This window comes from Nyctereutes procyonoides, unplaced genomic scaffold, assembly GCF_905146905.1.
Source record: "Nyctereutes procyonoides isolate TBG_1078 unplaced genomic scaffold, NYPRO_anot_genome, whole genome shotgun sequence".
NCBI classification, from domain to species: Eukaryota; Metazoa; Chordata; class Mammalia; order Carnivora; family Canidae; genus Nyctereutes; species Nyctereutes procyonoides.
In genome coordinates this window covers 58114546-58138685 of record NW_026575146.1, presented here as the reverse complement: position 1 = coordinate 58138685, position 24140 = coordinate 58114546, and the positions used below count along the sequence as shown (strand labels likewise).

Here is a 24140-nt window from a genome sequence, read left to right as displayed (position 1 = left end):
GTGTCTGCAGTGACCTATCCAAACTACATATGAGCCACTTCTGATTTGCTGAAAGTTTCAGAAGCTGTGACCAGGTTTTGGTATGTTTTCTAATCTATGGTAATTTGATTAATATGTGCAAGAGGGTGTGGGGGTATGAAGGTGTCTGTGTATGAGCTGGAAGATAATTTAAGGTTGTAGGAATAAGTGTTGTAAGGCAAATATAATGGGCTAAAGATAATCGCGACTTTTCAGATTTCCACTTGGAAGGAGGTTAACAGAAGATGACGTTCTAGTACCAGACCTGCTATTAACAAACTGTAAAGTCTTAGAGAAGCCATGACCAGGGCTTCAGGTCTTCACTTACTGAGTTAGTGAGTTGGGTAGAATGACCTCTAGTGTTCTTCAAGGCAATAAATTCATAAAAAGAGCTTGGTTTAAAACCTAAACTTAGTAACCTTAAAAAAATTTTTTTTGATTTGTGATTCTGAAAATTGTTGGTGATAGGCACACAGAAGGAACCTCTTTTCTTTTGGCAATTGTCAGTATGATTTTCATTCCTATGTAGTTAATTTGTTTTTTATTCTCTGGCTTCTTTCATGATTTTCCCCTTGTTTTGGTATACTGATGTTTTACCACAGTGTATCTAAATATAGAATTTATTTCCCTTCATCCTAAGGGTAACCCTTGCTTGTATGTGGTGATGCATATTTTCCGTTAAGTTTCAGCACATTGTCATCCATTACATTCCCAAGTATTATTCCTTCCCTAGTCATTCTATTCCCTTCTGGTAAAATTCCTATTAAGTGTAAATAAGATCTTCTTGTTATGGCCTCAGTCTCTTAACTGATTTCATGTTTTCTGTCTCTTTGTCTTTCTCTGAAGCAATCTAGAAGATTGCCCAACATGTGTTTTCTGTTCAATTCTTTCTTCAGCTGTATCTCATCTGTTTTTAAACTCATCTATTGTTCTAATTTTTAAATTTAATTTCTAAAATTTCTATTTTGATTCTATTCCAGTTCACTCACATACCGTTTTCACCATTTTAAAGACACTTATGACACTAACAACAAATTATCTGAAAACGAAATAAAGAAAATGATCCTGTTTGCAATAACATCAAAAACAGTAAAATACTTAGGAATACATTCATCTAAAAAGGGGAAAGATCTCTACCATGAAAACTACAAAACACTGATGAAAGAAATTGAATAAGACACAAATAAATAGAAAGGTATTCTGCGTTCATGGATTGGAAGAATTAGTATTGTTCAAGTGTCCATCATGTTGCCCAAAGCCATGTATAGATTGAGTGTAATCCCTATCAAGAGTCCAAAGGTATTTTTACAGAGGTAGAAAAAAATTCTTTTTTTTGTTTTTTTTAGAGGGCGAACATATACACATGTACCCATGTATGGGGGGGCAGTGTGGAGAAGATAGAATGCTAATGGGTTCCACTCCCAGAACAGAGCTAACATGGGGCTTGATCTCACGACCTCAAGATCATGACCTGAGCTGAAATCAAGAGTGGAACACTTAACTGACTGAGCCACGCAGGTGCCCCAGAAAAAACAATTCTTTTTGTTGTTGTTGCTGTTGTTTGTAAACCCTGTAGTATATAATTATAAGAGATGAGGACTTGGTCTTTATAAAAATTGTAGCTGCAAAACACATCTAAGACAAACTATAATCCATCAGAGGTTTTCTCAGTGGCATACCTTCTCCTCTAGGGCATTAAAACAACTTTTTAGGGCACCTGGGTGGCACAGTTGGTTAAGTGACCAACTAACTCATGGTTTTCCACTTGAGTCATGATCTCAGAGTCGTTGAGATCCAGCCGTTTGTGGGGCTCTGTGCTCAGGGCAGAGTCTGCCTGAGATTCTCTCTTCCTCCTTTTGTTCTTCTCCCCATCTCTAAAATAAATAAATAAGTCTTTTAAAAAACTTTTTTAAAATTTTGAAATAACTACAGATTATAGAGAACTGTAACTGTAGTGCAGAGGTCCTATGTACCCTTCACCCAATGGTTATAGGCTTATGGAATTCTAGTATAATATCACAGCCAGGAAAATGACCTTGGTATAATGTGTATATATGATTCTACATCGCTTTATTATCTGTGTAGATTTGTGTAACCACCACAGCAACCAGTATGTGAGCTTTGGAGGATGGCTTTTTTACTCAGCCAGATGCCCTTGAGATCCATACCTCATTCATTTTATTGCTTACTAGTATCCCATGCAATGGATGTACAAGTTTGTTCAACCATTCAACACACTGACAGATATCCAAGTGATTTCTAATTTTAGGCTGTTGTAAGCAAAGGTGTTATGAACATTTGTATACAGGTTTTGGGGTGGACCTAAATTTTCATTACTCTGGGATAAATGCAGCTGCCCAGGGGTGTAACTGTTGGGTCATATGGCAGTTGAAACAATTCTAAAACTTATATAGAATCACAAAATACCCCAAATAGCCATACTAGTCCTGACAAAAAGAACAAAGCCAGAGGCATCATGCTTCTTACTTTTGAGCTATGTGATAAAGCTGCAGTAATCAAAACAGTATGGTACTAGCATAAAAGCAGGCAGCTAGGCCGGTGGAATAGAATCGAGAGCCCAGAAATAAATGCATATATACATGGTCAATTAATTTGTGACCGCAGGAATTTGAAGTAGGCTTTAAGAGTAGCTAAGATCAAGTAGTAAAAGGGAATATTTTCAACTTATTGCTTTGAAAACAGGATCTCAGAGCTCATGTATTGAGAAATTTTGAAACGCCTTTGTCTTTTTCCTCTTTGTTTTTACTTGTCATAGGGAGCTGCACAATGCAGAACAATGAGAAGAACAGACAGTAATGATCTAGACTGAGAAGAGCTTAAGTGAATAGCCTAGGAACTCTGAGCCTCAGGATTGATGTTTAGAGAATAGGCATAAGGAGCCCTATCTCATAACCAGCAGGGAGAAACAAATGAGATAAAGGATGTGAAAGTGCCCTACAAAGAATGGCTAGCTGCCCCATTTTAACTTGAGTTACTATGAGCAACTGTTGTCAATCAAAATGGCAACATTAATTGCAGCTGATGAAAACATTAAAAGACCCCTGTCCCAATGTTCCATTGCAGATTAATGTAGTAACACTCAACTAGTTCACCTACAAACCATGCAGAATTACTTCTCATTTCTAGATCTGCGGTGTTTATTCCTGGTGCATTCATTTACCAGCCTTTCCCAATGTCTCTTCCCCCTGCCTGGAATAACCTTTCCCTCCTTTTTTTCCTTTCTGCTTGGCAAGCTCTTCCTTTTTCTTCTAAGGCTCAGGTCCAGCACAATGTCTCCTATGAAAAGTCTCCCAGGCAAAATGAGTTACTCACTTTTCTGGGAGTACTGTAGCATTTGAACAGACCTCTTCTCCTTACACTGTGAGCTATCTCAAAGCATGGCTACAGTTTATTTATCTTTCTTTGCATCTTCCCATAGTGCCAGTCAACAGTGACTGGCTTCTAGCAGATGCTCATAAATGTTAGCTGCATGTATGAATGAATCCCCTAACCAAGGCTTGCAGACATCTGGTTCCTCAACATCTGCTGTACGGTGAAAACAAAAATGAGTCCCGAGAATAGCTCTTGACAGCAGAGCTGTTTTTTTATACTCTTTCATTGGAAGCTCCCACTTTTTTGTTGTTATAGCTGGTAAATCCACATTGGAGCAATTATCCCCAATTGAATGACTACAAGAAGACAGTTTATAGTCTTTAGAAACCACAAGGAGAAAGCTAGTGATCTGAGAAAATACTGCCCAGACAGAATGTAGACTGTATGATATTTAGTTACCCTAAAGAGACATTCACAGTGAAATTAAATTTAAATCTAAGAGAAACAGCTTCTTTGGGAAGAGTAGGAGGATTTCACATTTTTATGGAGAAATGAGGAAGTCAGCTTTTTCTTTTGCTCTCATATCATAACTGGAAAAACATTTCATAAACCAAAAGGTCCCAACCATTTGTCAGAGCCTAAAAAAAAGTCAACTAAAAATACCGAGTGTTCAATTGACACTTTGATCTGCTAATGCTCTGAGGTTTTAATCTTCTTTTTTTTTATTATTATGTTTTAGGAAGCTACTTCTGTGACTGTATTGATTTACTTGCTTAATTCAATAAGTATGTATCAATTACATTCTACGTGCTGAGTGGTGTGCTGGAATCAGTAGACCTGTGCATGGTCAGAAAGAGTTGAGATTTTAAAAAGAACAGGATCTGTTGCTATTTCCTTAGAATTCCTAGGGCTCTCTAACACGTCCTCACTTTCCTACTTGAAAAATGGTGGGGGGAGCTGAAGGATTACCCAGACAAGCATTGTAAATAAATTTGAGGGAGCAGTAGGTTCCTTGGGAAGCTGTTAGGGAAGTGGCATGCTATTTCATTAAAGACAGAATGAAAAGTTACTTCCCTCTGATTTGAAAATATTGGTCACAGGGGTGTTTAATATTTCATTATGGAGTTTCAGCGTTTATTTGTTCAGTCTACTGTGGTCATATGTGGAGAGAAGGATACAGCAGAAAAGAAGGAATGGTTAAAAAAAATATGTTAGAGCTGATTCAGAGGCTAGAAAGATGAGCTAAGTTTGTCTTTTTTCCTTTGCTTTTAACAGTGGACATGGCAAATAGGCCATGAGCTTGAACTGAGTGAACTTGAATCTGAACTTGAGTGATGCCAGTGGTGGTTCCAGTCATGTTAGCACTTTTGGTCCTTGCTGTGTGCCAAGTCCTCGATGGGAATCAGAGGTGAAGAGGTCACAATTCCTGCTCATGAGTAGTGTGACATCTTCCAACATGAATAAAATGGGGATAGAAATTAAAGAAGGAGCTAAGGACCAAAAGAGAGGTATAAAATGCTCTTGGGGTATTGAAATAAGGAAATAACATAAGCCAGTAGGGGTCAGCCAGGAAAGGTACCATGGAGGTGGTGGCATTTGAAATGGATATTGTAAATTAGGTAATATTTTCAGTAGCGGAAAGGGAGCTGTATCACTTTAGTAGTTCTACTCTTAAACTTCACATCCCTACTGCCACCATAATTATAAACACTTTTTGGAGATCAGCTGCTAGTTAGTTTGGTTATATAGTATATGTTTGGGGGCTAGGGGTTTTTTAGGGGGTTGTTTGGGGCACGAAAGATATTTTTGGAGTTTACAGTTCCTGGCAGGAGAGTCTGGGCTTTAACATTCGTCGGGGGTGGGGGGGGGGTGGCAGGGTGGGAGCAGGGAATCTTTGGAGGTTTGAGCAGAGCTCTACAATGATTGCACACGTGCTTCATTAATTATAACCTGGAAGCTTGGAGTAATGTAAACTCATTTTCAGTTGCAAAAGCAGATTATAGTGGAGAAACTATCACAGTTGTCCAGTTAAGATGTATGAAACCAGGGACTAAATAGCTCAGTCAAGTAAGCATCCAACTCTTGATTTCAGCTCAGGTCATGATCTCAGGGTTGTGAGATCAAGCTCTGTGTCAGGCTCTGTGCTAGGTGTGGTTGCCAGCTTAAGAGTCTCCTTCTCCCTCTGCCCCTCCCCTACCCGCTTGCACATGTTCTCTCTCTCTCAATTTCTCTTTACTAATAATAATAATAAAGATCTAATGAAACCATAGGATGAACAAAGTCAAGGGAGTCAAAGAGTTCTTAGACTGGACACAGAAAGATTATCCATAAAAGTAAAACTTGATAAGTTGGATCTCGTCAAAATTCAAAACTTTTGCTCCATAGAAGATCCTGTTAAGAGGATGAAAAGTCAAACTACAGGATGGGAGAAACATACTCACAAACCATATATATATATATATATATATATATAACAAAGGACCAGTATTTAGAATATAAGAGGAACTCGCAAAGCCTCACAGTTTAAAAAAATTAATTGGAAAATGGATAAAAACTCATGAACAGAAGAGGATTTGCAGATGCTAAATAAGCACATGAAAAATATTCACATCATTAGTCATCAGGAAAGTGCAAATTAAACCCACAATGGGATAACACTGCACAACTATAAAAATGTCTACAGCAAAAAATAGTGACAACACCAAATGTTGTCAAGGATGTGGGATCACTGGATCATTTGTCTGTTGGTGATGGGGATGTGAAATGGCACATTCACTCTGGAAAACAATTTGATAGTGTCTTACAAAATTGTATGTGTAATGACCATCTTTCTAAAAGTTTAGGAAAATGATAATCACATAAAAATGAACAATAGAAAAGTATTAAAGTCAAGTGCCATACAGAGAAAAAAGGGAGGAAGGGGCAAAATAACATCTCCACCAACAATTAAAGTGTGCTAAAACGATAAATGCCCCAAAATGTATCTCTAAGGTTAAATTAAAAAAAAAATCAGAGAAATTAAGAAAATTAAACAAGACATGCAAGAGTAGCATAAAGAATATTAGCAAACTCATAAATGAAATGTTAGAATTCAGGATTATACTTAGGAGTAAAAATGAATCATTAAAAATAAAAAATTTAAAAAATGAAGATTAAACTAGAAGCAACAAGAAATACATCAAATAAAGGAAAAAGATGGGAAAATATTTAAATGTAAAAGGAAATGTAAAAAAAGAGATAAAAAAGAGTCAAAGTTACAAATATCAATGATCAGCAAAGATGATCCAACACATATATAAGAGCCTGGGGAGAAGATAACAGAGCAAAGAAATAAATGAGAAAATTGTAATTGAGAAAATTTTTTTAAATGTTTTTTTTTAATTTTTTTTTACCAACATGAAAAAATTTGAAAATATCTATTAAAGGAATAACTTTATACCTGAAAATATTGAACTAGAATGGCTAGTGTAAGACATATTCTGGCAAAAATTACTGACCTTTGAAGAAAGAGAGAAAATCTTTTGGATATCTGGGCAACAACATTAGTATATTACCTACAAGTGACAGAAAATCAGTTTTTTTGACAGTAATGCTATTCCCTAGAAGAAAATGGATGAAGATACCAGAAATCCACAAAGAAAGAAAATGTGAGCTGGGAATTCTATATCCAGAAAAAATGACCTTCAAAAATGTAAGAGACAAAGACAACTATTGCCATGCAAGAGTTCAGGAAATATTGTTCCTATGAATCTTCTTGAGGAATCTACTGAACAACTTGTTTCCCTGAGCCCTTCTTAAGATTCTATTAGAGAATAACTTTGGACAACCAATTTGAAAATATCTTAATGCTTGGCCCCTTTCAACCTGAATCAATCAATCCATTTTCAGTTCTTACTCTAGCAAGTGAGAGCCTAGGATCTAATCTTCAAGTACAAAATTCTCCAGAGGAGGAGAAGCTGCAGTGTCTCATTTATTACTATTTTGTCCTATCTCATAGGAAAGTTAATACAATCAGCATTGATGCCAAATTTTATATCAGATTTTTCAGAGTTTCATAATCCTGTCCTTTTTCCTTTACACCCCTTTTCTGTGGTTAAAGTTGTTAGAAATAATAAATGCACAGTTATCTATATACTTTATCTACAGAGGTGTTGTTTATACAATCATTGTTTAGCTTTCTATTTCTAGAAAACACACTCCTTAGGTAGGCTAACTTTGTATTTCTAGGCAGGAAAATACTAAAAGGGTCACTTAACCAAGAATTGGCATTAATGCCATATTATTAAGTGGCATACATGCCACGAGTACTCTTCTTTCCAGGACTTTATATATAAAAATCTAGTTTAGAACCTCTGTTCTAGGGGTGCCTGGGTGACTCAGTGGTTGAGTGTCTGCCTTTGACTCAGGTCATGATCTGGGGTCCTGGGATTGAGTCTCACATCAGGCTCCTTGCAATGAGCCTGCTTCTCCCTCTGTCTATGTCTCTGCCTCTCTCTGTGTGTCTCTCATGAATAAATTTTTAAAAAATCTTTAGAACCTTTGTTTTAGACCGTGCATGGTATCTAATATTCTTGGTCAACTGACATTGTAGCTTTCCGATGGAGATTGGACTTTTGCATTTGCAAGTGCTGAAAATGGGGGGGGTGGGGTGCCTGTGTGGAGAAATAGAGAAATATTGCTTCATAGAGGCAAGAGCAATTCTCTCGATCTTACCCCATGCCCTTTTCCATCTTTACCTGTATGCACTTGCAAAATGGGTAGAACTTGGATTTCATCATGTGCCTCTAGGAATCTTGTCAGATGAAGTTAGGTGGAAGATATAACAGGCATCCGGAGCACTGCCATCATGATTTTCTTTGAGAAACTTCTGGGAGAGCAAGTGGCTTTTTTTTTTTTCAGGGAGGAAGCCACAAGACTCTGGGCTCTTTTAAAGCTGCCTAAATTTTGTACACATGGACTTAATCCGTTTGTTACTTTGCTGCTACCAGCAGATCAGGCCTTGCCCTTTGACGAAGTAAGCAGATGTCCCTGAGGAAAGCAAAATTCAGAAGCAGAATGACAGTAAGTACACAGAAGCATCCAGCCTTCTGTACCACTGAAAAGATGAATGGAGATGTTTGTAAAGAGTCAGAATATTCTGCAAATATACTTCTTATTAATAGTAATAATAACTTGGTAGAAAGATAGATGCCTTGAACCTTAGTAAAATGTACATTGGATATGATCTCCACGTCACTCCTACTTGTCATCGTGTAGTTGTATTTCATGGTCTTGCATTTATATTGTTCCCAACAATTCTTTATTGTATTCCTTAATTTTTCTGATACAGATTCTTTAAATTTAAAAATGCACATTTATCAGTTGATAATACACCTTACCATAAGATAGGTGCACTTTAATACTGCTCACGTCAGTTAACAGAAGTCAACAAGAATGTTTGTTTTATGTACTAACATGGTCTAAGGATAGGAAAGGAAATTGGTACAAGTTATAAGATTAGCAAAGAGAAATAATGAGAAAACTTTCACTTCTGTGAATGATCTTAAAACTGAGAATTGAGATAATACTTGTATTGGATACACTTATTCTTAAATCAGTACTTTTGAATGAATAAGCTACCAGTTACTGTCTAATAAATGATAATTAAAAGGATGGTAATACCCACCAAGAATGAGACTGTGGTAAAATACGCTATTGATAGTAGGTGTCTTTTATTGGTTGCATGTATTTTCTGATTGTTAAAAATAAGTAGTCTCATAGAAAATTCAAACAAGGCAGAACCTTGTAAAGGGAAAAATAAAAATTATCCCTAATCTCTCCATGCAGAGGAAACAACATTGACAACAACAAATGATGACATTTTGATGTGTCTCTTTTTAAACAGCTTTCTATGAAGAAAATAAACACATTAAATTGCTACAATAACATATATGCTGTTTTGCAACCTGAACACAGGGCATCATGTTCCATTTTTTTTAAAAGGTTGAATTTATTTATTCATGAGAGACACAGAGAGAGAGGCAGAGACATAGGCAGAGGGAGAAGCAGGATCCCTGTGGGGAGCCTGATACGGGACTTGATTCCAGGACCCCAGGATCACGACCTGAGCCAAAGGCAGATGCTCAACCACTGAGCCACCCAGGTGTCCCCATCATGTTCCATTTAACCAACCATGTACATGGTAGATTTCACTTCTTTGCATCTTCTAGAGGTAGTAAACAACTCTAAGATGAATGTCCTTGACAGTACACTCATCCACACTAGAAAACGTACTTGCTGGAGGAAATGATTATAAGCAGAATGTCTAGCAAAGAATACCTAGACTTTACATTTTGAACCTATGGGCAAAATACTTACCAGAAACATAGAAATTTATGTTTCCAATAATTGCTATTCACCATTGTCTCAGACTCTTTCCAGTATTTGATATTGTTAATACCTATTTTTATTTATTTTTATTTTTATTTTTTTATTATTTATGATAGTCACACAGAGAGAGAGAGAGAGAGAGAGAGAGAGGCAGAGACACAGGCAGAGGGAGAAGCAGGCTCCATGCACCGGGAGCCTGATGTGGGATTCTATCCCGGGTCTCCAGGATCGCGCCCTGGGCCAAAGGCAGGCGCCAAACCGCTGCGCCACCCAGGGATACCTATTAGGATACCTAATACCTATTTTTAAAAGGTTGACACACAGAGATAAAAATTTAGACCTCATTGTTTGATTACACATTTCTTTGACTGTTACTTAATTATTCATATTCTTTTTGCTATTGGCATTTTTCTAGTTGTCAGTTACCTGCTGTTCTCTTTACTAACTTTTCAATGAGAATGCTTGCTTCTTCTTATTTTTTAAAGTTAATTGTATCTTGAGGATATTCAATCTTGTTGAGTATGTTAAAAATATTTTCCCAGCTTATTGTTACTTTTCAATTTTGTTTAAAGTATTCATTTATTTTGCCAAAGGAACATTTTAAAAAATTACATAGTTACCAGTACTCACTGGATTCCATGGCATGCTTAAAAAGATCTGTTCCAAAAAACAAACAAACAAACAAAAAACAAAACAAAACAAAAAACAAAAAAAAATCTGTTCCACATTTATTTATTTATATATTTATTTATTATTATTTTTTTTTGTTCCACCTATATTTAAACAGAGGGTAGGAGAGGATGAAGAAAAGAGGCTATATGGGCAGGCATTTTGCAATGTCTGAAAGTAGGAAAAAAAGAGCAATTCATTTTATACCCTAATCAAATCACAACTGAACAAACAAACAACAGCAAAACAAAAAATTCTGACCATATCTGGTTTAGGAGAATTGAACCAGATAAATCTTGAAACTTTTTATCTATTCTGGGATGGCATGCCGTCAATATGTGAAGAAATGCTTTCACCGATTCAGAAAGATCTGTTAAGTCCCAGGTACTGTGCTGCATTTAGATTCAGAGAAAAAAAGATAATGATTTTAAAAATAAAGTAAAATCACCCTTACCTGCAAAGAGTTCACAGACTGCAAGCTACTATAGAAGAGTAGCATCCCTCCCTCATCTTCCTTCAAAACTGTAAGAAAACAATTGGTAAATGTGGAAAATCCTGGTTTCTTGGGGGGAAAAAACACTTTTTGTGATTTAAAGAGAGCATATTGTGTAAAAAGGTCCCAAACTCCCTTCTTCTGCTGCCTCTCTGCAAGGAGACACTGATGCCTTAGAGACACTGACTGGGCTGTAAATAATTAAACCTGTATTCATGCTTTATGCCAGGAAAATGTTTTCAAAACATCTGCACTATTTAACCAGCCAAGATGTTTTGCAAAAAATATTTGTGAAAGCTTCCATCAGGAGGTATTCATTCATTTGAAGTAATGAGTGAAAATATTTGAAAATATTTGAAAATATTTGGCCATTTTTACTCTGTGTATGCGTGTGTTTTGAATGTGTGTGTGTATGAATGTGCCACATACTTGTGTAACAGTAGAATTTTATATATAATTATCTTTTAAAGTCAAAACACTATCTGTATTTGAATTTGTGAGGGAGAATGAAAGACATTAAGGATGGGAACTACGATCTACTTTATAATGAGAGAAATGCCAATAGTCTCTTATAATTTTAGTAGGATTTTAGAGATTATTTTACCTTTATTAGTCAAAAAACTTGGGAAGTAAAGATCACCATTTTCATTTTACATGATGAAATAATGTGCCCACGTGTGATTAGGTGATTGAAGTCCCTAAGTTAGTAAATATCAGAAATGAAAACAAAACCCCAAGTTTATTACTTTTGCCGCCACACTACAGCTGCTCTAGTGCTAAAGGCCTGTTTAATTTGTAGAAGGAGGAATAGCAAGTGACTTCTCAGTTATCTATGTGTGAACCTCATGAGAACCTAGCCACTCACTGCGGGCCCTGCTTGCAGAAACCAGGCTCTCTCTTTTTTGCACTTGTCTTGGTTTTTTAAGAGCAATAATGAGCTTTGAAGTCAAATTTAATCTTGGGTTTTAACTCTGGTTCTGCCACTTACCAGCTGTGTAAATTTGGGCAAAAACCCTCTGCCTCATTTTTACCTAAAAACATTGGCAGTGACAATACTCAGAATGAAGATTCTGTGAGATCTCTGGCACATAGTAGGTGCTCAAGAATCTTCCAGAGGAGTCTCGGTGTCCATCGAAAGATGAATGGATAAAGAAGATGTGGTCTATGTATACAATGGAATATTACTCAGCCATTAGAAACGACAAATACCCACCATTTGCTTCAACATGGATGGAACTGGAGGGTATTATGCTGAGTGAAATAAGTCAATTGGAGAAGGACAAACATTATATGGTCTCATTCATTTGGGGAATATAAAAAATAGTGAAAGGGAATAAAGGGGAAAGGAGATAAAATGAGTGGGAAATATCAGAAAGGGAGACAGAACATGAAAGACTCCTAACTCTGGGAAACGAACTAGGGGTGGTGGAAGGGGAGGAGGGCGGGGGGTGGGGGTGACAGGGTGACAGGCACTGAGGTGGGCACTTGACAGGATGAGCACTGGGTGTTATTCTATATGTTGGCGAATTGAACACCAATAAAAAATAAATTTATATAAAAAAAAATCTCCCAGAGGGACGTTCCCTGGATGGACGCTCCTGGGATTCCATCAAGGGATGCAAAATGATTTGGAGAATACAGGGTTTATAGGGAGTGGGGCCCTGGGCATAAAGGCAAGAGGCCATAACAGCTCTGTGCTAACCCACCTGCAAAGAATTGGTAAAGGGCCATAGTTAAACTCCTCTTTTATCTCAGGTCCTTAGATCCTCTTACATCTCAGGAGGCATTATATTAAGAAGAAAGACATGGAGAGCCTTGAAAACATGAGAGAATTGTAGGGATGATGTTGCTGAACCTTTTTACAATGCTCAAAAATGGATTTTCCTAATCCTTTTTTTTTCCTCCACCCTTTATAGCTGATGGCGTCTGTGTCTTTAAATGCTTACTCAACAGAGACACTGAATGCTGCCGGGTGGGGAAGGAATCCATCTTGATTACTCTGGGATACAACAGTGCTTTGTTGAAGTTTGAGTCTCATGCTGGTAAGTCTTGTGCCTGTCCTGACCCTTTCCTTGCCTTTCCTGAGGACAGTCTCCTGATTGGTTGACTCTGCTGTTACTGATTGGTTGGCTTTTGGCAGCATGTTTCCTGATGTGAGCTGCCATGGATAGAATGATCTGAAATTGGTGCTGGTGCTTACTTGATACCATGGCTAGAGAGCAACCAACCTTTTCCTAGATTAGGAGAATGTTTTTATTCTTGACCCCCCCCCCCCACTTTGATCCTCATTCATCCAGAGCTATAGGAGAGGCCACCAAGGATTGTCCCAGTCTTCATCAGTGTTGTTGGTTCTCCTTGAAGATGAGGTTGTTTGCAGAAATAATCATTTTTCAATTTGAGTATCATTCAGAATGATTCCATGTTGTTTTTGCCTTTGAATCATTGGTTGATCATTTTTAGATTCTAGATGACAAATGTCAAGCAAGCAGGGAGGTAAACTAAAGTATAATTGGAAGTGTTTTAGGAAGGAAGGAAAGGCACTCTGGAAGATACCAAGCCTGATAAAGAAAATTAAGGCTAACAGTGCCCTGGGTCTACCTTAGATGGTTGACGGTCATTTCTTTAAGTTGGACATAAATGGATCTTGTGTACTTACAGTGTTAATCCAGACAATGTAAAGTATTAGCGATGGTACATATTCTCCTCTGGTTAGCTAAAATATCCTAAGTGATTTCATTACCGATAACTATTTGGGATAAAGAAATTAACCTGGTTTCTTGTTTTGAAATTCTACTCACACAGGAGTCAGCCAGAGTGAGGAATTTGTTTAACACATGTCTGTCCATCCATCCATCCTCCATTCATCGGTCCATCTTATTTTTATGATGTATTTTGGAGTAAATTAGAATAACCAGCACATTTTGCTGTCATGTACTTCGAGCTGTGTATCATTAACTAGAATTCAAAATTTGTTTCTAATTTTTTTCTATCAAGTTAAAATTTTCATACATTGAAATGCACAAATCTCAAGAACACCATCATTCTTAAAAGTTACCTCATACCCTTGCCCTGTTACCCCCTATTCCTGTCCTTCCAGGGGCAATTGCTGCTCTGATTTTCTTCTAACCATGGATTAGACTTGCCTTTTCAAGAACTTCCTATAAATGGGATCATTCAGTGTCTACTTTCTTTAATAAGGTCACCGAGCATGTTTCGAGACATCCATATTGTTACTAGTATTAGTAGTTTGTTCACTTTTATTGCTAGGTAATAGTCACAATTTGTTTATCCATTCTCCTTTTGGTAGACATTCAGACTGTCTCCAGGTCTTGGCTATCGTGAGTAAGCTTGCTGTAAATATTCTCGTGCCAATCATTTTGCATACACATTTTTTTATTTCTTTTATATCAATATCTGTGGGTAAAATTGCTTGCTCATAGCATAAATGCATACTTAGTTCTATAATAAATAACCAGATTTTTTTTTCTAAAGCAGTTGTACCATTGTATACTCCCACGAATGAAGAATGAGAGTTGTCCCTAATCTTTGCCAACATTTGGTCTTTCAGTCTATTGAATTTTTTCCCATTTTGAAAATAAATAAATAAATAAAAATAAAACTTTCCCCATTTTGGTAGATGTGTAGTTTGAATCTCACTGTGGTTTTAATTTACATTTTTCTGATGCTCAATGATATTAAGCACATACTTTTTCATGGGCTTATGAATTTAAATCATTTACTTGTTACCGATTGGTTGTTCATCTATGGAGTTGTTTGTATCCAGGATACCAAGCAAGTGTCAGGCACGTAATTTATGCATGTTATCTCCTAGCTTGGAACTTGCTTTACTCCTTTGGAGAATGATGTCTTCTGCTGAAAAGAAGTGTTAAAATTTGGTGAAGTCAAGGTTGTCATCTTTTTCCTTACTACCTTCTATATCCTAAGAACCTTTCAGATAGTGAATGATTTCTCCTGTGATTCCTTCTAGAAGTTTTAAAGTGTTACCTTTTGAATTTTTTATTTAAAATGTATTATTATTTATAAATTATAATAAATAAATTTATTTTATTTAAAATTTAGTATTATCTTGTAATCTCTCTTAATTACTATTTATATGGTGTGAGGTATGGACCAAGGATTACTTTTAGACCATACAGATACCCGTTTATTCTAGCACTGTGTGTTTAAAAGATATTTGCAAGTCAGATGACTGGTTTATCTCTTTTTTACTTTGTTCATGTGTTTTGTTTCTTAAATTTCACAAATGAGTGAAATCATATGGTATTTGTTTTGAATGACTTATCTCTCTTGGTATTATACCCTCTAGATCTATCAATATTGTTGCAAATAACAACTTAATTTTTTATGGATGAGTAATAGTCTATTATATATATATATATATACATATATGTGTGTGTGTATTTGCATGTGTGTGTATACACACACATCTTCTTTATCCATTTATCTATTAATAGACACTTGGGCTACTTCCATAATTTGGCTATTATGAATAATGCTGCAATAAACATAGAGGTGCCCATATCTTTTCAAATTAATGTTTTCATATTCTTTGGGTAAATACCCAGTAGCAAAATTACTGGATCATCTGGTAATTCTATTTTTAATTTTTTGAGGAATGTCCATACTAGTTCCCACAGTGGCTGAAGCAGTTTGAATTTCTACCAACAGTGCACCAGGATTTCTTTTTCTCTACATCCTCACCAACACTTGTTGTTTCTTGTGTTTTTTGTTTTAGCCATTCTGAAGGGTGTGAGGTGATAACCACATTGTGATTTTGATTTGCATTTCCCTGATGACAAGTGGTGCTGAGCATCTTTTTGTGTGTCTGTTGCCATCTGTATGTCTAAATTGGAGAAATGTCTGTGTCTTCTGCCCACCTTTTATTTATTTTTTATTTTTAATTAATTAATTAATTAATTATAGATTTTATTTATTTATTCATGAGAGACAGAGAGAGAGTGAGACAGAGACATAGGCAGAGGGAAAAGCAGGCTCCAAGCAGGGAGCCCAATGTGGGACTTGATCTCGGGACTCCAGCATCACGCCCTGAGCTGAAGGCAGATGCGCAACCACTGAACCACCCAGGCGTCCCTATTTTTTAATTTTTAAAAAAGATTGACTCACTTTTGAGGGGGAATAGTGTATGAATTGGGGGCAAGGGAAAAGGGAGAGAATCTTCAAGCAGACTCTGCTAAGCAGAGAGCCCAACCCATGAGTACATCACCTGGGCTGAATCCAAGGAGTCAGAAGTTGAACTGACTAAGCTACCCAGGTGCCCCTTTCCCACATTTAATTGGATTATTTGTGTTCTGTGTGAGTTGTTGAAGTTCTTTATATATTTTGGATATTAAACTGTTATTGAATATGTCATCTGCAAATCTCTTCTCACATTCAGTACATTGACGTTTAGCTTTGCTGTTTGCTTCGCTATGCAGAAACTTTTTATTTTGAAGTAGTCCCAATACTTTATTTTTGCTTTTGTTTCCCTTGTCAAAGGAGGCATATCTCGAAAAATATTGCTACAGCTGATGTCAAAGAAATTACTGCCTGTGTTCTTTTCTAGCACTTTTATGGCGTCTGGTCTCACATTTAGGTCTTTAATCCACTTTGAATTTATTTTTGTGTGAAAGAAAGTGGTCCCGTTTCATTCTTCTATATGTGGCTGTCCAGTTTTCCCAACACCACATGTTGGGGAGACAGTCTTTTTCCCATTGGATATTTTTTCTTGCTTTGTTGAAGATGAATTGACTGTACAGTTGTGGGTTCATTTCTGCGTTTTCTATTCTTGCATCCATTTTTGTGTCTGTTTTGCACTAGTACCATACTGTTTTGATCACTACAGCTTTGTAATATAATTTGAAGTCTGGAATTGTGATGCTTCCTGCTTTGCTTTTCCTTTTTAAGGTTGCTTTGGCTATTTGGAGTCTTTTGTGGTTTCATAAAAATTTTAGGATTATTTGCTCTAGGTCTGTGAAAAATGCTATTAGTATTTTGGTAGGGATTGAATTAGATCTGTATATTGGTTTGGGTAATATGGACATTTTAACAATATTTGTTATTTTAATCCATGAGCATGCAATATCTTTCCATTTATTGGTGTCATCTTCAATTTCTTTCATTAGTGCTTTAAAGTTTTCAGAGTACAGGTCTTTCAGCTCCTTGGTTAAATTTATTCATAGGTATCTTATTTATATTATATTATATTATATTATATTATATTATATTATATTATATTATTCAATTTAATGCAATTTTACTTTTGCTCATATTTATTTATTTTTTAAATTTAATTTCAGTTTGCCAATATACAACATCAAATACTCATCACATCATGTGCCCTCCTTAGTGCCCATCACCCAGTTACCCCATCCTTCACCCACCTCCCCTTCAGCAACCCTCAATTGGTTTCCCAGAGTTAAAAGTCTTTCATGGTTTGTCTTCCTCTCTGATCTTTCCCCATTCAGTTTCCCCTCCTTCCCTTATGGTCCCTTGCAGAGTCTTTTATTATTTTTTGGTGCAATTATAAATGGGATTGTTTTCTTAATTTCTGTTTTTGATACTTTGTTATTGGTATACAGAAATGCAGTAGATTTCTGTATTATATTAATTTTGTATCCTGTGACCATAACAAATTCATGTATCAGTTCTAATAGATTTTTAGTGTGGTCTTTAGGATTTTCTATGTAGAGTATCATGTCACTTGCAAATTATGGAAGTTTTACTAACCAATTTGGATGCCTTTAATTCCTTTTTCTTGTCTGATTGCTGTGGCTAGGAATTCTAGTACTATGTTGAAAAAAAGTGGTGAGAGTTGACATGCTTGCTTGTTCCTGACCTTTGGGAATAAACTCTCAGTTTTTTTCATTAAGGACAATCTTTACCTGTGGGTTTTTCAAATCTGGCCCTTATCATGTTGAGATATGTTCCCTCTAAACCTATTTTGTCGATGGTCTTTATCATGAATGGGCATTATACATTGCCAAATACATTCTCTGCATCTTTTGAAATGATCATATGGCTTTTATTCTTTCTCTTGTTGATGTGATGTATCATGTTGATTGATAGGCAAATACTGAACCACCCTTGCATCCCAGGAATAAATCACACATGATTGTGGTAAATTATTTTTTTAATGTATTGTTGGATTCGGTTTGTTAATATTTCATTGAGGATTTTTGCATCTGTGTTCATCAGAAGTATTGGGCTTTTTAAATGTTGTCTTTGTCTGGTTTGGGTACAGCATAAATGTTGGCCTTATAAAGTGAGTTAAAAGCTTTCCTTCCTCTTCTATTTTTTTGTAATAGTTTGAGAAAAATCAGTATTAATTCTTCTTTAGATGTTTGGTAGAATTTACCTATGAAGCTTTCTGGTCCTGGACTTTTGTTTGTTTTGTTTGATTACTGTTTCAATTTCATTGCTGGTAATTGGTATGTTCAAATTTTCTATTTCTTCCTTATTCAGTTTTGGGAGGTTGTATATTTCTAGGAATGTATCCACTTCTAGGTTGTTCAGTTTGTTGGCATATAATTTTTCATAGTATTTTCTTATAATCCTTTGTATTTCTGTGGTGTTTGTTATTTCTTATCTTTAATTCTGATTTCATTTCAGTCCTCTCTCATTTGATGAGTCTGACTAAAGGTTTATCAATTTTGTTGATCTTTTGAAAGAACTAGCTCCTGGTTTCATTGATTTCTGATTGGGTTTTTTTTTTTTTTTAGTTTATATTTCAATTATTTCTGCTCTAATTTTATTATTTCCTTACTTCTACTGGTTTTGGATTTTGTTTGTCCTTTTTCTAGCTCCTATCAGTGTAAGGTTAAATTGTTTAATTGAAATGTTTCTTACTTCTTGAGGTAGGTTTGTATTACTATAAACTTTCCTCTTAAAACAGCATTTGTTGCATCCCAAAGATTTTGGGTGGCTGTGTTTTCATTTTTCATTTGTCTCCATGTAATTTTTTATTTCCTCTTTAATTTCTTGGTTGATCCATTCACTGTGTAATAGCACATTATTTAACCTCCATGTATTTGTATTCTTTCCAGATTTTTCTTGTGGTTGATTTCTAGTTTCATAGCATTGTGGCCAGAAAGATGTATGGTATGACTTCAGTATTTTTGAATTTGTTGAGACTTGTTTTGTGGTTTAATATGTGTACTCTTCTAGAGAATATTCCATGTACACTTGACAGAATGTGTATTTTGCTGTTTTAGGATGGAATGTTCTGAATATATCTGGTAAATCCATCTGGTCCAATATGTCACTAAAAGCCATAGTTTCCTTGTTGATTTTCTTTTTGGATGATCCAGCCGTTAATGTAAGTGGGGTGTTAAAGTCTGCTACTATAACTGTAATACTATCTATTACTTCCTTTATGTCTGTTATTAGCTATTTTATGTATTTGGGTGCTTCCATGCTGTGTGCCTAAGTGTTTACAATTGTTATATCTTGTTGGATTATTATGTTTATGATTACATAGTGTTTTTCTTCATCTATTGTTATAGCCTTTGTTTTAAAGTCTATTTTGTCTGATGTAAGTATTGCTACCCAGGCTTTCTTTTCACTTCTATGTGCATGATAAATTATTTTCTATTCCTTCACTTTCAATCTGCACGTGCCTTTAGGTCTGAAATGAGCTTTTGTAGGCATCATATACATGGGCCTTACTTTTTTATCTGTTCAGTCACACCATGTCTTTTGATTGAAATGTTTAGTCCATTTATATTCAAATTAATTATTGATAGGTATGTACTTATTGCCATTTGGTTACTTGTCTTATGGTTGTTTTTGTAGTTCTCTGTTCCTTTCTTCTCCTGCTTTCTTCTCTCCTGGTTTGCTGGTTTTCTTTAGTGATATACTGGAATTCCTTTATCTTTAGTTTTTATATATCACCGGTTTTTGGATTGTGGTTTCCATTAGGTTTATATATGACATCTTAGGCATGTAGCAGTCTGTATTAAGCTGAAGGTTGCTTAAGTTTAATACTTATTCTAAAAGCACTAAATTTTTACTCTTCTTACTCCCACATTTTAGGTATATGGTGTCACAGTTTATTTACATCTTTTTATTTTTTTGAATCCCTTGATTTATTTAACAGATATAATTAATTTTATTGCTTTTATGCTTCATATTTTACTCCTGCTTATGGTCTTTCCTTTCCACTTAGAGGAGTTTAACATTTCTTTTTTTTTAAAGAACTTTATTTATTTATTCATGAGAGACACACACACACACATAGGCAGAGACATAGACAGAGGAAGAAGCAGGCTCCATGCAGGGAGCCTGATGTGGGACTCAATCCCGGGACTACAGGATCACACCCTGAGCTGAAGGCAGACGCTCAACTGCTGAGCCACCCAGGCATCCCACCCTTTAACATTTCTTATAGGGCTGGTTTTGTGGTGATGAATTCCTTTAATGTTTGTTGTCTAGGAGGCTCTATATCATTCTATTCTGAATGGTAGTCTTGCTGGGTGGAGTATTCTTGGTTGTGGGTTTTTTCTTTCAGCACTTTGAATATATCATGCCACTTTCTTCTGGCCTGCAAAGTTTCTGCTGAAAAATCAGTTGATAGTATTATGGGGTTTCCCTTGTATGTAAATGTTTTCTTTTCTCTTGATGCTTTAAAAATTCTCTCTTTATCAGGACTTCTTGCCATTTTAATTGCTATGTGTCTTGGTGTGGACCTCCTTGGACTGATTTTGTTGGGGGTTCTCTATGCCTCCTAGATCTGGAGTTCAGTTTCCTTCCCCAGATTAGAGAAGTTTTTAGCTATTATTTCTTCAAATACATCTTCTGCGCCCTTTTCTCTTTCTTCTCCTTCTGGGATCCCTATCATGCAAATGTTACTATGCTTGATGGAGTTGCTGAATTCCCTTAACCTATTTTCACTTTTTTCTCTCTCTCTTCTTGATTGTTTTCCATTACTCTGTCCTCCAGGTCACTGATCTATTCTTCATACTCTAGTCTATTATTTATTTCTTCTAGTGTATTTTTAGTTTTTGTTATTGAGTTCTTCATTTCTGTTTGGTTCCTTTTTATGGTTTTTTTAAAAATCTCTTTGTTAACAGTCGCACTGAGGTCATGTACTCTTTTCTCAAGCCCAGGGAGTATCTTTCTGACCATGTCTTTAAATTCTCTATCAGACATATTACTTATCTCTGTTTCATTTAGGTCTCTTGCTGTGATGTTTGTCCTGTTGTTTCATTGGAGATATATTCCTCTGTCACCTCATTTGTCTAACTCTCCGTGTCTGTTTCTGTGTATTAGGAAAGTCAATTATGTGTCTAGCTCTTGGAAGTAGTGTCCTTATGAAGAAGAGGTCCTATAGTGCTCTGCAGTGCAGTGCCCCCCCTTCACCACACCCTGGCATTTTAGGGATGTCTTGTATGTGTGTTACAGGTACCCAGCTGTTGTGGCTGAGCCACTTTTTCCTTCATTCCAATTGTGTGCAGTGGCTTTCTTTGCCTGTTGTGGGCAGAGTTTCATCTCTGTGATGTTAGTGAGCCAGTATGGGGCCACCTTGGTCTTGAGCTGAGTCAGATCAAGTGTTTGCCAGAGATGAAATAGCACTGAACTACAGAGGCACTTTCCCTTTGTTATCCCTGAGAAGATCCCATTGATAGGTGGGACTTGTAGTCAGATCTGGTGTCTGCCCCCAGCCCAGTGCTGGGGCCCAAGCTGGAATGGTGTGTGTGGTTATCTTCCCTTCTCCCTAGATCAGGAGTCAGTTTGGAGTGGTGCTAGCCCCTGTTAGGGCTGCTTGCACACTGCAACATTTGTGGCACTGCTTTGAATGGACTCCTACTAAGGGCATGTTGGAGGGAGCAAGTCTTTTGTAGAATGTGAGGGTGCAGCTTGTGTATGCTGTGGGAGAAGGCTGAGTCAGAGAGAGAAGTTCCATAGGAGAGCACAGAGGTAGGGTGCATGGTGTTAGCAAGTGTGTTAGCATGACAGGACATCAGCAGCCTCCCAGGAAAACTTCTGCTAAGGCCAGGTTGGAGGAGGAAGACCCCAAGAAGCCCGTGGGAGCAGGAGCACTGTTAGCAAGCTAGGTGGAGAGTATTCCCACTATGTTCATTCCTTCAGGTGTCCCTGTATCTAGGTTATGGAGCAGGAGAGGAAAGTGGCACCTACCAGTTCCTTTGTTCTTGGAGAGTTCTCCCAAAGATTCCTGCCCCTTCAGCATAGGCCGTGAGATTAGCAAACAAATCTCCTTCCTATACACCGCAGGTGTCTTACAAACTGCTACTTCTGCACTGTATCTCAGCAGGGCTTTTTGTTGTGTTATCTCTTAAGGGAAGAGACTCACCTTCAGGTTCTCCCAGAGCTGAACATGCTGATTTTTAAAGTTCCAGGTGTTAATCCCCACTGATTGTAAGAACTTGAGAAATTAAACCCCTCTGATTTTCAGAGCCAAGTGTTATGGGGGTACATCTTCCCTATCTAGGTCTCTTGTGCCTAGGGTGCTGGCTATGATAGTCTGTTTTTCTCCTCTCTCCATGCCTACAGTGTCCATCTCTCCTGCACAAAGTCCTAAGGGTCAGTTTGGTTCCTAACCATGTCTCCACCTTTCCTCTTCAGTGTGGTCTCTTCTTTACATTTAGCTGTGGAGAGTCTGTTCTGCCAGACTTCAAGTCATTTTCTGGGTTATTTACACTGATGTGGGTTTTACCTAGTTATGTCCATGCAACAAGGTAAACAAAGGATCATCTACTCTACCATCTTCCTGGATGTCTTTAATCAATTTTTAGTATTAATGTTGGATACCACAACCTTTTGTATTCATTTGCCAGTTCTAATAGTTATATTTCAGATTCCTTAGAATTGTTTCTTTTTTAAAAAAGATTTTATTCATTCATTCATGAGAGACACACAGAGAAGCAGAGACATAGGCTGAGAGAGAAGCAGGCTCCTCAAGGTGAGCCCGATGTGGGACTCAATCCCAGGACTCTGGGACCATGCCCTGAGCCGAAGGCAGATGCTTGACCACTGAGCCACCCAGGTGTCTCCTTAGAATTGTTTCTTTAAATAATCTGTCACTTGCACACAGAGATAGCTTTACCTATTTTCTGATCTTTGCACTTTTTATGTTTTTTTCTTGAGTTTTTGAAATTCTTATGACTTCCAATACAATGTTGAATGCACCTAGGAAAGCGGTTATCCGTGACATTCTCCTAATTGTAGGGGAAAGTCCAGTTGTCACCATTAAGTATAATGTTTGTGGTGTATCTTTTGTGGCTGCTACTTATCATATTGAGGCAGTTTACTTCTCGCTGGAAATTTTTATCATAATTAGCCATAGATTTTGTCCAATATTTTTCTGAATCTATTGAGATTGTCATATTCTATAAACTTAGTGAATTACCTAGAATGAAATTATATACAACTGTTATTATTTCATAATTAAATTTTTGATAGAATTTACCTGTGAAGCCACTGAGGCTTACAGTTTTATTAATGGACATAAAATTTCTGTAATAGATAGAAGACTCTTCAGGTTTTCTTCCTTTTTTAAAATATTTTATTTATTTATTCATAAGAGACACACAGAGAGAGGCAGAGACGTAGGCAGAGGGAGAAGTAGGTTCTCTGTGGGGAGCCCGATGTGGGACTTGATCCCAGGACCTGAGCCAAAAGCAGACACTCAACCACTGAGCCACCCAGGTGTCCCTCTTGAGGTTTTCTTCTTGTGTCAGTTTGGCATTTTGTATTCTTTCATGGAATTGTTCCATTTCATCTAAGATGTTAGATTTACTATAAAAATTTCTTTGTACCTTACATGTTATCCTTTTAATTAATAATATTTATAATAATTTCTATTTTTTCCTGATTTTGATTATTAATGCCTTTTTTATCAGCCTTGCTAGAGGTTCATCAGTTTTATCAGTCTTTTCAATATGTCAGCTTTTAGTTGCATTATTTTCTCTATTTACTTATTTTCTATTTCATTGATTTCTGCTCTTTATAATTTTCTTTCCTCTTTATACTTTGAGTTTACTTGGATCTTTTGTTTTAACTTCCTATAGTGAAACTTTAAGTCATAAATTTTACCCTTATTCTTTTCTAATATAATTTCTTAAGGTCATTAACTGTTAACTATTATGGCTTTACCTATATAACCAAACTTTGATATGTTACATCTTCATTATCACTCAGTTCAAATACATTCTCATTTTTCTTCTGATTACTTCTTTAGTCCCCGAGATATTGAGAAGTATTTTAATTTTCACATACTTGG

The 24140-nt window shown here is 36.5% G+C and overlaps 1 protein-coding gene across 2 annotated transcripts in view; it reads left to right on the top strand.

The window, feature by feature from the left end:
• The window catches only part of LOC129500407 (histone-arginine methyltransferase CARM1-like), a 241801-nt gene that overhangs the window by 70826 nt on the left and 146835 nt on the right, over positions 1–24140 (top strand). For both annotated transcript variants that reach the window (XM_055310825.1, XM_055310826.1), the window contains exon 2: positions 12799–12924. In XM_055310825.1, coding sequence (XP_055166800.1) covers positions 12799–12924 — 126 coding nt within the window. The remainder of the gene's footprint in view (positions 1–12798; positions 12925–24140) is intronic.